Source organism: Prinia subflava, chromosome 24 (assembly GCF_021018805.1).
Source record: "Prinia subflava isolate CZ2003 ecotype Zambia chromosome 24, Cam_Psub_1.2, whole genome shotgun sequence".
In the NCBI taxonomy this organism is placed as follows: domain Eukaryota; kingdom Metazoa; phylum Chordata; class Aves; order Passeriformes; family Cisticolidae; genus Prinia; species Prinia subflava.
The window spans coordinates 6,547,477-6,562,851 of NC_086270.1; the positions used below are offsets into that span (position 1 = coordinate 6,547,477).

The following is a 15,375-nucleotide window of genomic DNA, read 5'->3' on the forward strand; positions in this document are numbered from 1 at the left end:
ACACCCAAGACCTCTCCTCTTAAACACACATGAGGAAGATGCTCTTTGTCTGCACCAAAGGATGAAGCTCTTTACACAGGATAAATAGTCAATGAGCTGCTGCAAATCAGGAAATTGAGGCACGGAGGGGATGTGGCGAAGTCCCAGAACACGGGCAGCCCAGGATCACCCAAGGATGGCAGAAAGCCCAGGGAGCTAGGTTTGCTGGAATACAGAACCACAGCTCCAGCAGATCCCAGCAAGGTGCCATCCCTCCCCAGCACCCCCGGAGCAGAGCCAGCCTTGCACCTCGCAGATCCCAGCTGCTATTTAAAGGTGCTTTCCTTGCACACTCCCACGGGAACGTGCCCCAGGAAGGAAATGCTGGGAGCTGTTCCCTCCGGGTGCCAGCAGACACGGGCGACAGGGAGCGCATTCTGCAATTGATCTAAAATTAGATGCACTTCTCAGCCAGTGAGATCCTGTACACAGCATCCCACAGGCTCCTGGGCAAGGTTAGGGGATCTGGGATCATTTCCATCTGCAGGGGGCTCAGATTCCCAGCAGTGGGTTGTTACTGGGGCAGGGGCTGTTTGGCACTGAGGAATCCAGCTCAGTGGGAAAATCCAGACTGGGAGAGGGTCCTGTGTGTCAGCACCCCAACATCTCACACTGCCAGGGAACCCCACCAGGCCAGGTACAACAGCAGCTCCACAGCCAAGCCCAAACACCCCAGGATTGCACTGGGAAAAATCTCTTCCAGCCGAAAGCAGAGCTGAATCCCTCTGCAGCTGCACTTGGCACATGCAAAGGGCCTGGGGCACAGGCACAACACCAGAAGAGTTTCTGTGCATCACACCCTGGAAATGTAGACAAACTCCCTCCCTGCTCCTCTGCTCCCCATTTCTACCAAAGAGAAACTTTTAATAGAAACATCATTGATTTCTCAGCCCCAATAAAAGCTGATTGGAAGAATATGGAAAGCAGCATCATTAGAATTCTCACCAGTAGTTTGTTTTGGTTCCCCAAATCATTTTAAATATTGTATTTAATAGAAAAATAATTTGCTCAGCTGTAAGAAACATCAATTTTCAACTTGAAGCCTTGTATATTAGCCAGAGAAGCTAATGTGTAAACATTAGCAGCTCCAGGAACGTGTGGGGTTTGGCCAATTCAATTCCAGGGAGAGAGCAGCCAGATATTAAGAAGGAGAATTTGCATAATAAGTCACTTATGCCTGATAACCTCAGTGTTTGGAACATGCAGGCCTAGAGAACAATATCCATCTGCTAGCAACTACAGAAGACATAAACCTCCTTTCCCCCCCCTCCACTTTTTTTTTTTTTTTTTTTAACTGGTAAAGACTTTTAGGACTTTAACCTGAAGGTCCCCAAGGAGTTGTCAAACCTCCTGCAGCAAGTATCCAGTCCCAGCAGCCTCCAAGGAACCCCAGGGATGGGAGAGAATTGGCAAACCTGGATTCATTACAGACATTTTGAAGCAAACACAAATGGGAAAATACAACTCCAAAGACTTTGCAACGCTGCAGGGACTGCTTGTGCTTGGGCAAGGACCAAGTGTGCCATACATCACTGTGTGGTGAAAATGCATTTAAAAGCAAAGGGGGAATAATTAATCTTGCCAGAATCCTTCCTTGAGGCAAATCCAGCTGCCAACTGCAGTGCCAGGCGCTCTCAGCTCCACGGGGATCAGCATTCCTGGCACTGCATTACCCTGCAGATGGCACCAGTGTCACTGTCACCATGCTGAAATGACCACACAGACACTTGGAACTCTGCAAAAATCAGAGCAGGGGCCAAAAGGCCCTGATTTGTTTATTTCATTCCATTCAATACTTGTAGAAAGGTGACTGTGGATTGGAGGGTGGATTCCCACCTCTCAACCACATTGGTCAAACAGACTGTCAACCAACACTCTCCTCTCATCAAGAAGAATGCAAAACAATGACAGTGTTCACAAAAAACAACTTCGTTTGCATGAACAGAGCATGAGAAGTGAAAACTACTTTAATATGAAAGCTCAGAAAACTAGGAAAACTCCTGGCGACACACCAGGAGTGTCTCCCTGGAGGGCACACCCCTGGCTGCTCTGGAAATGCTGAGGGGCACAAGCCAGGAGGTTTTAGCTCCATGCCCAGAGGGGATGTGGGGATTTAACATCGCATCCAAGGGCTGTTCATGCCCATTACCCAGATCTGGCCAGTGCTGCTCCCAAGGAAGGACCAGCATCACTCTGCAACTCAAACCCTGCTCAAGAGAGGTCCTGCAGCACAAAAACACCCTTGAGCTGACAGCCAGGGGGCCACTAACCTGCAGCACAAGTGCTTTAATAATGAACCATCACTTAATTAACATTGTCAGTGCTGCCTCTTGGACTCCGTGGGAAGAAAAACAAGGCAGGAAACCTTTGGAAGCCTGTTGGCAGCCTCTGTCCTGCCATTATCGATCGCTCCCTGTGCAATTACAGCTCACGGGCTGCGGAGCTGTGCGACACCTCGGGGGAAAAAAAGGTAACAAATTAAAGTGAACTGGAAAAGGCAGCAGGAATCTCATCCCTGGGTTCCTTTGTTACTATCAAGTCCCCCAGGTCCCTGCTGAGGCCCCCACATGCCCAGGGACCCAGAGAGACCAGGAGCATGAGGCCCAGGGGGCACACGCTGCTTTCAGGGGATGCCTGAGGACACACAGTTCATGCCTTGGCATGAATTCAGGCAGGAAAAGCAGCTGCCCCAGGACACAGCAGCACCACCAAAGCTCTGGGGGACTCCAACACCAGCTGCAGAAATCATGGGAGAACCCAAGTCTTCCAAACCAAGCTCATTCTGCAGGGGATTAAAAGCGGGGAACCCTCAGTCTCCCCTCCCACAGCAGGTCCCACATCTCACAGCGATGGATGTGGGAGTGGGGTACTGAGAGGCTCATCCTCCCAGGATGGAGCATGTGCCAGCACTGGGGGGGCCTTGGGAGGCAGCTCTGAGGGTCTTTTATGGCCTTTCAGGGCAGGGAATGGAGCAAGAGAGCCCTCAGCCCCCATCTGGCCATGGGGCCAGAGCATTCCCACCATGCCCAGCATCCCTGCCAGCCCAGGTGGGATAAAAGGGGAGAAGAGGAATAAGGCTCAGTGTCATGCAAAATCCAGGTCATCACCCTCCTCCTCCTTCCATGTCACCAGCAGAGCCAGAGCAGCAGTGTGGGTGTAGGCTGACTGACACGGGGCTGGAAGGTGACAGCGTGTGACATGGGCACAGCCACCACCAGCGCTGGGGCTGAGCTGAACCTCTGCTGTGGAATGGGAAGCTAAAGGCAGGAGCTCTCACAGGAGGAATTACAAGAAACCCTGTGACTAGCAAGTCTGTCACAGCTCTGGAGAGCATGCTGGACCATGCCAGGCACCCTTCAGCCAGGCAAGGGTAAGGAAATGGCAAATCAAGGCCAGAAAAAACAGCTTTGTTTTTACCAGTCCATGAATTTGGCTCAGCCACCCCAGTCAGCACTGGCTGGGCATCCATCCATCCTGACCTGCAGCACTCTCAACACATGCCAGCAAAAACTCTGGGACGACACTAAGTGTGCAGGAATAACTGAGGAGTCCCTGCAGTGCCAGAAGTGCACACAAGACCCGGCAACCCCATGAAATCCCAATGCCCAGCACCTCCCACCTCCTCCCTACACACATCCTGCCCCAGACAGATGCCAGCTCCCATTCCCCCATTCCTGACCAGCTGCAACCACCATTCTATGGGAAGGAAGGCAGGAGACAGCCTCCTGCACAGAGAAATGTCATTCAGAGCCAGCAGCTCCCCAGACAAGAGCCTGGGTGAGAGACTAAATAAAAAGTTCAGCTGATATAAAGAGAAATAGCCCAACATGGAGATGCACTGCTTTAGTTTAATATTGTTATAATCCGGGGAAAGCAGGCTGGTTGCTGGCTGCAGAAAATCAATGGGATATTATCACTCAGCAGACGGATGAAAATACAGTAAAAATAAGTAGAAATAATAACAGAAATAGAAGAGTCCTTGGGAAGAGCCCCAGAAGGGCAGCAGCTGAACCTGCAGCACAGGGAGAGTTCAGAGTCTGCCCTGGCATTGAGGGGCTTCCAAAGTCACTCCCCAAGCTGCTCCTTCCCCAAAAACACACTGGAAAGCTCCAGCACCCGCCTCCACAGGGTGCAGAGGCAGGTGCCCCATTGACACCAAAACCACAGAACCAGATGTGCCAGTGAGCACTTTGAGGTGCCAGGGGGTGCCCAGGATTACCCACCTGCACTAATTCAATTAACATTGAAGCACTTGGCAATTAAGGAAAGAGCATTTAAGCAGCTAATTATCTAGGGTGTCAGTGCAGGGGATGTGCCGGCAGGGGACAAGGACGTGGCACCCAAGGGTGTGTGGGGCTGTGACAGGTCCTCATGCCCATGGGTGGGCTGCCAGCAGCAGGAAAGGACTTTGGAGGAGACACCATCCTTGGGTGGGTCTTCCGGACCAGCCTTGATAATTGCTGCTGTTGAACCCTCCACCATCACAGCTTTTTGGAGGAACCCAAGGCTCCAGGGTCACACAGCACAGGACAGAGAGGGGGCTGCACCCTGAGGAGCCCCACAGAGCACCCCCAAAACCACAGCAGCTCCACAGGCACCTCCAAATCCATCCAGGCAAAGGAATGCAGTTTGCTGTAGTCCATCCCTCCACCTGCTTTTGCCTTCATAAGCAAGTGGCCACAATGTTCCATCTCCTCTGGAGAAAAGCCATTCTCACATCTGTCAGGACACGGCAGGAAGATCCCTCGGCCAGTGCCCCAAAGTCAAGCCCTCCGCTCTGGGGGAGCAGCTGGGCCACAGCAAGTGATTCATCTCCTCTTCTAGATTGGCCACCACTCGCCTCTGGTGAGATCCTGCCCCAGCGGGCGTGCCCAGCAGCTGAGGGTCCGAGTGCTGGACCGGAGCCACACGTGCTCCTCGGCTTGGCTAGCTGGGCTAATCAGACTGAAGACCTTCAGCACAGAGCAGCACACAGGCTCAAACAACCAGGGGTCACCAGGGCCTGTCTCCTGAGCAGGGCTGTGGGGGCAGTGGCCTCGTTAAGACTCATCAGGTCATCAGTGTCCCTGTCCCTCATCCTCAGAGCATCTCCTGCTGCCCCATCGCAGCCACAATCCTGATTAACTTAATGATGTCAGGAAAGGCTGGATCCACATGGGGACTCCAGGGAGCCACAGCAGTTGTTGGTTAATTTAGGGCTCCCCAGCACTAGCACAGCCCCTGGAACAGGGAAGGATGGACCCTCTGGCAGTCCAGGAAGGCTGCAGGGAGCTGGGGGGGCTGTGCTAGCGCAGCCACCCTGTCACAAGTGATTTGCCAGTATTTTTCAAGTCCAATTTTTAAAAAGGCATAAAAAAATTGTGTATGACAAAAATATTCAGGGAGTTGCTCCAGCTGCAACATAATCCCACCCCCCAGCTGCAGTGCAACACCCTGCTCCCACTGCATCGCTGGCAGGGTGGGGGCTTTCCTAGCTCCCAGTCAGGGCCTGCCCTGGGTGGGCAGTGGGGACCCCAGCAACAGGGGCCATGGCAGGCACATCCCTGCCCTCGCTTTCAGCAACAGGGCTGCCCAGAGCCCCCCAACCCCGAGCTGGGGCCACCACCCCTGCTGCGGGACACTGGGGTCAGCCAAGTGCCAAAGGGGCACCAAGCACCGTCCCTGACCCTCCTCCAGTTCCTCAATATCTGGAGCATTTTGGGAGGCAGGAAGGTCAGGAAATAACAAATTTATGGCCAAAGCCAGTCAAGAGGTTCCTTCCAGCTGTGAATCTGTCATACAGTCAAGGTCACACACTGAGAGCCCACTGAGCCCCAAAATGCAGGAGCGCTGCATTCCTGGCGTTCTCACTGCAGCCCAGGCTCCTCTCTGGAGCAAGCAGCAACCCGGTGGCCAGGCACCCACAGGAACAGCCCCTGCACCCCTTGGAACTCCATGGCACAGGGGCAGTTCTGCTGTCCTGCAAGCAGAGCACCAGCACCCAGATTTGGGTGCTGAGGCAGAGGCATGCAGGGACATGAGACAGGGACAGCCCCAGCCTGGCTTGCCACAGTCCATGCTTGGATTCACTCTCCAGGTGGGAGAAATTGGGGTGCACAGCATGGGCCCCTTAAACATGCAGCAATCCTGTTCTCCCCACCAGTGCCCAGGCAGGAGCTGCAGACCTGGGCTGTGACACCCAGGCAGGACCTGCAGCAGCACACAAGGAGTAAGGAATGAGCTGCAGCCAACAACCACCCAGCAAGCAGGAACAACACTCTTGATTTTAAAAAAATACATAAAATAACAGCTGCAAAGGGCAGCTGACATGTTAGCCCTCAGTGCTGGCAGCAGGGAGGGGAAAAGGGCTGCTCCAGAGGCAAAAGCTCCTCTGCCTTTGCCTTGTAGCAGCTGGTAGAGCTGGACTTTGGCTTTTGATCCAGGCAGAAGGTGCAGAACCTGCCACTCCCAGGGCAGCAACAGCTCAGGAACACACAGGAAAGTCCCTCTGGCACCTGCCAGCTCTACAGCCACTCCCCAGAGACACCCTTCACCTGGCAAAAAGGAGCAGATCCCGTGTCCCCAGGACCACTCCAGCCAAGCAGACGCAGGCTGGCACCCCCTCCCCACCCCATCACACACCCACATCCACCCCAGTGGGGGCAAAAGCAGCAGCAGCTCCTGCCAGGTCACCTGCAGCAGAAAGTAGAAGCTTCATATTCAGGACCTATTTATTTTGGGGCTGCCAACGAGGAGGCAATTAGTTCCAGAGGAATAATTGTTGGGAATCCTTCTTGTCCAGAGGGGAAAGCCTCAGTTTGACCGAGTACAAGGAGGGGTCTCCAGGCTGGAATGGGAGAGCAGGATCCAAGGAAAGCTGCAAAGCATATCCCAAGTTGCCATGTGGGAGAAGAGGTTTGGGAATCTTGATATTTTATCACGCAGTAACTAAAGGTTCCCAGACATGTCTAATAAGACAATTATAGTGCATGTTAATAATTATTAAATAGCTTATTTATGGAGGTTTAAGCAGGCACATGGCAGGGCTATGTCGATAAGGCTCTCCAGAGCCTGTGCTACCTCCCAGCTCCCAGGAATTCATCAGGGATTTGCCTTCCTCTGCCTCCAGCCCCTTGTGCTTAACCCTCACACGACCGCCCAAAGCAAAGCAGCAAATCCCTGCAGACAGGACTGCAGCCAGGAAAAGATTGTTAGGGGGCATTTGGGGGTGCTCAGAGCTCCCAGCCCCTCTGCAGAGCAAGGATTGGGTGATGAAGTGATGGAAAAGCTCCATCTCAGGTGCAGCCAAGGGAAAAACCAACATCAACAGGCAGCAAGGAGGTTGTCACAGGCAGGACAGGGGTTAAAGCCACCAACAAGCACCTGTCTTGGTCTTCCAGGGGGTGTCCCTCCTCCCCAGGGCTGTGATCCTGTAGGCTTTATTCTGGGAAAGCTCCCAGGGAAGCTGGAATAGGGCTGGTTTTTCTTAGTTTAGATAACAAAAGAAAAAATGTGCATTGTGGGCCAGGAGGTGACTCACCAGCATCCCTGTTCCAGGGGCCAGGGCAGGTCCAGGCACCCAGAGGAAAAACATGAAACAGGAGTTTTGGAACAAGAAGAAAAGGGTAAAAATGAAACAAATGCAACTGCAAGTCTTGATGGGGGAGAAAAAAAACCAGGCACTGCCAGGCTCCACCACAGAGCTGCAGATACAGAGCCAGAGGGAGAAGTCCATCCAGGAGAATCAGCGTCACTCGGAGCCTCCCTAAATTCTGCTTCTCCCTCATGGATAGTGAAAATCCACCACATTCCAGTGTCCCTCTGCACACACTGGAGAGCCAAGGGCTCAGGAGCCAGAAATCTCTGCCCTGGGCACACCTGGGCATGTCAACAGGATTTTCCAGAGCATCCAATGCCAGGAGCCTCAAGGGTGTTTGCACTGTCTGGGCGCTCTGGGAAAGGGCACGGCATTTCCAGGGCATTAAAAACACACGGAGAAGCAAACAAGAGGAAGAGTTTCTTCCCTGGCACGGCAGAACAGGCAAGAGGAAAAAAAAAAAAAAAAAAAGCCTGAAACAAGCTGACAAGGAAAATGTAACGTTCTCGCATATTTTATGTGCTTGGTGAAGGCAGGGTGGGGAGAATAAAAATGCCTTGGCACGGGAGAGCCCATGGACAGCCAGGTGGAGAGAAACAAACACCGGGAAAAGCGCTAGAAGAGCAGCATCAGGCAGCTGAGCACACAAAACGCTGCCCCTGACTGCCAGCAGCAGCCAGGGACATCCCTGCTCCTGACCCCTTCCACGAGCATCCCCGGCTGATCCCTCCCCTCCTCCCGAGCGCCGGGACCGTTAACGGGCGGGCCCTGCCCCGCGCCCGACCCCAGCCCCGGCCCCGGGAGCGGCGTCTGCTCGGCCCTTCCCATTCACTCGAGCGAGACGGCACCGCCGCGGCGGGGTCAGCGTCACCCGCGCCACCTCCCGCCAGCGCTGCCCCCAGGGACGGGGACGCCGCGGGCCCTGTCCCCCGTACCGACCCCAGCCGGTCACCACGGCCGGCAGCCATCTCCTCCACCCCCCCCGCAGCCTGAGAGCCTCCGGAGACGGCACCAGCCCCAGCCCAGGGCTCCCTGGCAATCCCAACCTCCCAAATGGAAACTGCAAACCCAAACATTTGATTTGCTTAATTGCTGCTAACGAAGTCGGAGCGGAGCGCAAACAGCTCCCGCACAATTCCGGCAGGAGTGCCACCAGCACTAGGGCTGTGTGTCCCCATCGCGTGTCCCCACCACCCGAAAAGAGCGCGGGGGCACGGGGAGCACGGGCTGGGACCCCTGAGCAGCCCATTGCTGAATCCTTGGGGTGCAACACGGAGAAACAGAGGTGCACCTTACCATGGAATCATTTGGGTTGGGAAACATCACTCAGTCCAATCACGCCCCCAACACATCCTCAATTGCCACATCCACCTTTCCTGGCAGGGAAGGCAAAAAGCAGAGGCAAATACCTGAGCCCGCACAACCTGCTGCCCCCGGGCCCAGCGCGGAGCCCTGCGAGCCAGGCGGCTCCACGGCCTCCCAGCAGGGAAAAGGCTCCGTGTCCTGCTGCAAAGAGCTCAGGGAGGAGAGATGGGGCTGGCAAAGGCCGCTGGTGCCAAGCACAGGTACCCGTGCCAGCCAGCTGACACCACACCAGGCATCACTCAGTTCGGGGGTCAGCCAGTGCCTCCGTGACAAGCACAACTGGCCAGCAATGACAGCTCTGGCACTGCGAAACCTTCATGAACTAGAGAAGTTTGAAGGCTGCAGGAAGGAGCAAAGAACACCCCGACACCATAGGGAGCTGTCACCAGTGCATCCCGGTTCCTCCCTGTGCCCTTCCCCACCTATTGAGGGAGCACAATGAGCCCCTTCTTCGCAAAGGCACAGCTAAAAAACCCCACCTCCTGAAAATACCCACCGAGACAAGCAGCTGGTCGTCCCCAGCGGCCCAGAGCACTTGCAAAAATGGCTTAAATATTTTTTTTCCCAGCCCTGCCCACTGTGCAGCCCCAGGGACTAGCCGGGCAACCTCTGCACAGCCGGCCAAGCCACATCAGCAGGAGCGAAGAACAGATCCAGGTGAAAAGCTGCCTGCAGTGGAGCAGGGGGACTGGCAGCAGACCCCTCACCTCCAGCTAGATCCAGTCCCTCCAGCTCCGCTGCGGAGCTGAGCCTGCTCTGCCTCTGCGAGGGAAATGGAGCAAACACACTCCTGATTTACACCAGCAGCATTCCCGACCCTGCCCTTTGCCAGTGCCGTCCTGCAGGGAAGGGAACTCACGGAGGGAAAAGGATATGCTCAGGAGGGGACCCTCCCCACAAAGCCCCCCCAGGCTCCAGCGCGTCCCCACCACTGCCCCTCCAGCCCCTCACGGGCTGCGGCAGCTCAGCCCTGATAGCCACCAGAGCATCACCCACCAGGGCTGGGGAGCAGCAAACCCCAAACTCCCCCCCTCTGAAACCGGGAGGGGGGGCGGGACGGGGGGGGACAGAGCCCCCTTACTCCAGCGGAGCACTGAGCCCCCCGCCAGCTCCGTGCCTCAATTTCCCCATTGCTCCTTGCTCAGAGCAGCAGTTTCCCCAGCACACAACCTCCCCCCCCCAAATACAAACCCATTCCCTCCGCATTTCCCGCATGAGCCAGGGGAGCCTCGACGGCTTCACATCCCCCCCACCCCCCCACCATCGTCTCTCCATCCCCCCACCCATCCCCACCGCACGGGGCAGCCGCAGCTTGTTTTCTGCTGATGGGTGTCACTACTTAAAATCTTTGGAGAAACGCCACTACCCAAAAAAACAAAATCAATGCACCACCACCATAGGGACTGCGTGAAGGTGAGCCGCTTGGATTTAAAGGTTAAAAAATCAAAGAACTAGGCAAAAATACACTTTAATGTGATCAGCATCACCTAGGAGCTAGTGGCGACAGTACCCGGGACCCCTTGGAGCGAGGCACCAATTACCCGTTTCCCCAAAAACCGCTCGCAGCCCCCGGTAGCTCTTCGGGAGCCCCAAATTCCCATTCCCCGCAGCACCCAAGCCCGTTCCAGCTTCCCGGAGGGATCGGGAGCGCGTTGCCGTCCCCCTGCACTAGCTCTTCCCCAGCCCCTACCCGGGGGGTCCCTGGGGGCGCAGGGCTCAGCGCCGGGGTGCTCAGGAGGAGGGAAAAAAAATGTAAATTAATCAAATTAATTGATCGATCGTATTTCGGTACAACTCCCCCGGTACGCCCGCAGCACGAGAGCCGGGAGGCTGCGACCGGAGCCGCCGCGGCCGCCACCTGTTCGTGCCGGAGGGTCCCCAGCCTCCCCTCGGCGGCCCCAGTGAAACCATCGGGACCCCGCCGCGCTCCCGGTACCGGCATGAGGGCTCCTCTCGCCCGCGCTGCCCCCGCCGCCACCGGGGGAAGTTTTCCCTCCCGGGGTGCGGCGGGAGTAGAGGGGGAGGGTCAGACGGCGGCCCCGGTACCGGGAGCGAGCGGGAGCCGCGGGGCCGCGTTCGGCGGAGCATCCTCGGGGCGGGGGGCGCCGCCGAGACCCCCCCGGCCACCGCACCCCCGGCAGGGAAAACTTCCCCCGGTGGCGGAAGGGGGAAGGGGGGGTGGGGGCACGCAGGCAAGAGGAGCCCCCTTGCCGGTACTCGGAGGAGAGGAAGGCGGGATCCCCGTGGTTTCATGGAGGACGAGGGTCCCGAGGCGGTTCGGGGACCCTCTGGTGGGAACAGGTGGCGGCGGGACGGGCGGCACCTTCCGCGCTCCGGGAGCGACGGGGCCCCGGAACCGCGCCGAGCGAGCAGGATCCCCTGTCCCCGGGGCACACACCGCGCTCCGTTCCTACCGGCGGGCGTCTCGGTGTCCAGCGCGTAGACCCGCAGGGCGAGAGCGAGCAGCAGCGCCCGGGCGCTCCGCATGGTGCGGCCGGTGCCGGGCGGGGGGCGGCGGGGCCGTGCCCGTGGCCGCCGCCGCCGCTGCGCGCCCGCGGTTCCGGCGCGGCGGGGGCGCAGCGGGGCCCCGCGCCCGCCCCGCGCCTCAAATACCGGCGGCGGCGGCTCGCGCCCGCCGTGACGTCACCGCCGCCCGTGGGGGGGGGGGCGCGCGGGGGGGGGCGCCGGTACCGGGAACGGCAACGGCGGGCGGGGCGGCGGCGCCCCCTGGCGGACACGAGCGATGGTGCCGGGGAAGTTTGGGGGCAGCGGGGGGGGGGGCGGTCCCGGGAGTTACGGGGGGATTGGGGAGGTTCTCCGGTACCGGGGGAGAGCAGAGGTGGGGAGGGGTCCCGGGAGCTGGGGGCGGAGGGCGGCGCTCGGCTGAGGGAGGAGGTTCTCCCGTACCGGGGGGTTCGGGGAGAGGGGCGGTACCGGGAATTACGGGGGAAGATGGGGGGGGCGGTGCGTGGGTAGGGGGGGTTCTCCTGTACCGGGAGGCGCGAGGAGCGGGATATCCGGTACCAGGAGAGAGGAACTCCGGTACCAGGAGAGAGGAACTCTCAGGGGAGGCGGGAGATGGGGGTCCCGGGAATCACGGGACTGAGGGTGGTGCACGGATAAGGGAGGGGAGGTCTCCGGTGCCGGGGGAGAGGGGCCTGAGCTGCCCGGGAGTGCCTCTTGCTTGGGGGGTGGTGCAGGGGAGGGCCCCGCAAGGGTGCGGGAGAACGCACGGGGATCCCCGCTGCAGAAGCTCCCGGTGCACGGGGGGTCCCTGGGGCTGCGGGGGGACAAGGGGTTCCCTGCATGCGGGAGGCTGCCAGGCTTGGGGAGTCCCTGGGAGGCTGCCAGGCTTTGGGAGTCCCTGACTTTCCGGGTGTGCAGGGATGTGGGGATAGTCCGTGGTTTGAGGGAGGCCTTCCTGCAAAAGGGTCCCCAGGACCCCCCAAATGCAAGGGAGTGACCTCAGGGGTTCCAGCTGTAGGGTCCCCACCAAGCTGGAGTGGATCCTGCAGGGTTTCCAGCTATAGGACAGGTGCTGGGAGGAGGCTGGGACAGAGGGAGGTGATGGTGACCCACTCTGGGGGGCACCCCCAGCCCTCCGAGTGCCCCCCATCACCCCTAGGCTGTGCCTGAGGCTGTGGGCAGAGACAAGACCCTATGGGTTGGACACTGGGGACAGAGCCTCCTGCTCATCCCAGGGTGTCCTTGGACCCTGAAAACCCCCTGGTCCTCCACCACCGGCTGGATGTCCTTGAGGGACAGGATGCTTTGCTCCGCAGGATGGTGACAGGGAAAGCTGGACCGGGCTCTATGGGAGTGACAGTGGCACCTGAGATCCCGGTGACACCAAGCAAAGCCACCATTCCCCAGGATGGGAAGAAGGAGGTGCAGGATCTAACTCAGAGTGAGCAGAAGGGAGAAAAACACAGGAGGATGTAAAGAGGAAAATCTCTGTGCCTTTCCCAGCCGGGTGCACAGGATCAGGCACAGAGTGCTGGCAGCCCCGGTGCCCCTGCCAGCAGTGCCAGCGGGGATGAAAGGCTCCTTGTTCACTGACATCCTCTCCAGCCCTATTTCTGGAGGAAAATGTTTTCCCAAAGGTTTGGGGTGAGGAGGAGGGGAACTTTGCATCAGCTTTCCGGCATGATCCGTGCGTGGGTCACCTAGCCCCGGCTGTGACTCCAGGGTGGGCACAGGGAAACTTGGAAAGCAGAGGGAACAATGTGGAAAAATTGGGACTTCTCAAATCACGCAGGGAGAATCTCTGGCACTGGCATCACCCTGCAATGATTCAGCCTTGTCCTGAAAGACAGCACCCAGTTGCCAGCACCCAGCAGGGTGACAGAGGGACAGGGGACAGTACCTGGGTATTGCTGAGCCCAATGAATCCACCAGGAAGCTCCCACCCCTGGAAGTACGACAACACTGCCCACCAGCTTCATCCAAGTTCAGCTCATCCCTAGGGATGCTGCTGTGCTGCTTCTCCGTGTTGGGTTGGCGTCATTATCTGGGGACACTGCACAGGCTTGGGGACACTGTACTGACACAGGGCACTGCACAGCCCTGGGGACACTGCACAGCCCTGGGGACACTGCAGTGACCCGTGGACTCTGCAGAGCCCCCTCCTGGCCCCCTCCTCCCTGGGACGGGTTCACCTCATCTGGGGTCACCTCAGAACTGCCAGTCCCAAATACAGCTCCTGGCAGTGTCCACAGTGCCACCCCTCCCTGTGCCCAACACAAAACATTCATCTTCCACTCCAGCTGCCTCCAGTAGCTCCCCAAGCAGCCCAGTTGCTCCCAGTAGCCTCCCAAGCAGATTAGCACTATGGTGACACTTCTTGCAGGGATGGATCAGTCCCCATGGATCTGGGGACAAACCAGACCAGTCCTGTGTGTCCCCCAGCCAGGACAGCGCACCTGGGGTGAGGGTGGATGGTGACGGACACTCCTCTCTACACTGCCCCACACTGAGCGTGGAGTGCTCCTAACAAATCCTCCCCCCAGTGACACTAAAAGCCTGTTAAAACGAAATTAAGCTCCTTAGATGTGTGGCAGCAAAGGCAGGAGAGGGCTGGCACAGTGCTAACTCTGCAGGGTCCCCCTAGAGTTTTTTTGAGAAAATTCCCCCAAATCCTTCTGGGAAGAGAAGCTGGGTGATGCAGCAGCTGAGGCATGAGCTGGGGAGGGATGAGCTGTCCAGACTGGGGAGGAATCTGGGGGGGGTCTTCTCCCAGCAGCTGAACTGAAACAGTTCAGGGGGGAAATGCAGCCAAGGGGAAGCAGAAGCAGTATATTCCCAGGGTACTGGGAGAATCAACCAGGAAACCTGGAGTTTTAAAGCTGCACAAGCCTGTTGGAGCACTGCACTTTGCTTTCCACCCCCTTTTAAACCCCTAAATTGCATTTCCAAACCAATCACTTCAAAAAAAACCATAAAAAGGGGGTTTTATTGCAGCCAGTGTATCACAAGAGCCCTGTTCCCCATTCCCTGTGGGTCACGGTCCTGCTCCAACACTGCACAGGCCAGCCGTGCCCCCTCCTCGGGGATTCCTCTGGTGACACTGCCGTGCTTCCCCACGGGGTCATTAACGCACGGGGTCATTAACGCACCCGGTGCGCGGGGGGTCCATTAAGGACCGGGGCTCGGCACGGATTTGGCAGGAGTGGAGCGGGAGGGACACGGGGACTCCACAGGGACGCCCTGACCCCGCCAAGAGCTGGCACCGGCCCGGGGCAGGGCGGGCGGCACCTCCCGGGGGCTCCTGCCCCGGGGTAGGGGCTGGGAGGAACCTCCCGGGATGATGGAGCTGGGGGTGCGGAGGGATGTGTGGAGGGTGCGCATTCGTGTTGCCACCAGGTTTGGGGACAAGCAGGAATTGCCCGCAGGGCTCTGCATGAGGACAGGTACGGACAGTGGCCCCTCCAGCACATCCAGCTCAAATCTCACCTGTCCAACAGGGCTGAAAGAGAGAAAAGTTTGGGCAAGGACCAATATCTGCCTGGCACTGACAGGGCCAGGGGAGCAGACAGGGACACAGGGATGGGTTTGGAGGTGGCACAGCACCCTTAATGCATGGCCTGGGACTAATCCTGCACCTCAGGAAGAAAGGAGGGACAAAGGAAGCAGTGAGGAAGGAAGGATGGATGGGCAGACAGCACTGCCCCATGCAGCTGCAGGGATGGAGCTAGTGACAACCCTTCAGGACCAAGCTCCATTCCATTCCCGGGGTGCAAATCCTTTCCCCTAACCCTTCCCAAGCATCTCCTCCCACCCTGAGCACCAGCAGGATGAGCCTGCAGTCCCCTGTCCTGTCTCCCTGTGCCATCACCCCCCTGAGTGTCTTGCAGGAGCAATCGAGTTAAAATGAAGTAATCACTCTTCAAGTACAG

At 57.9% G+C, this 15,375-nt stretch overlaps 1 protein-coding gene across 2 annotated transcripts in view; it reads right to left on the bottom strand.

The window, feature by feature from the left end:
• The window catches only part of PTPRU (protein tyrosine phosphatase receptor type U), a 57,014-nt gene extending 45,421 nt beyond the window's left edge, over positions 1-11,593 (bottom strand). The window contains exon 1 of one of the 2 annotated variants that reach the window (XM_063419181.1): positions 11,395-11,593. In XM_063419181.1, the coding sequence (XP_063275251.1) occupies positions 11,395-11,467 (73 nt within the window). In that variant the 5' untranslated portion in view covers positions 11,468-11,593. Of the gene's footprint in view, positions 1-9,476; positions 9,496-11,394 lie in introns of those variants that run through there. The other variant, XM_063419182.1, reaches the window with a different exon arrangement.
• Positions 11,594-15,375: the final 3,782 nt, after the last annotated feature.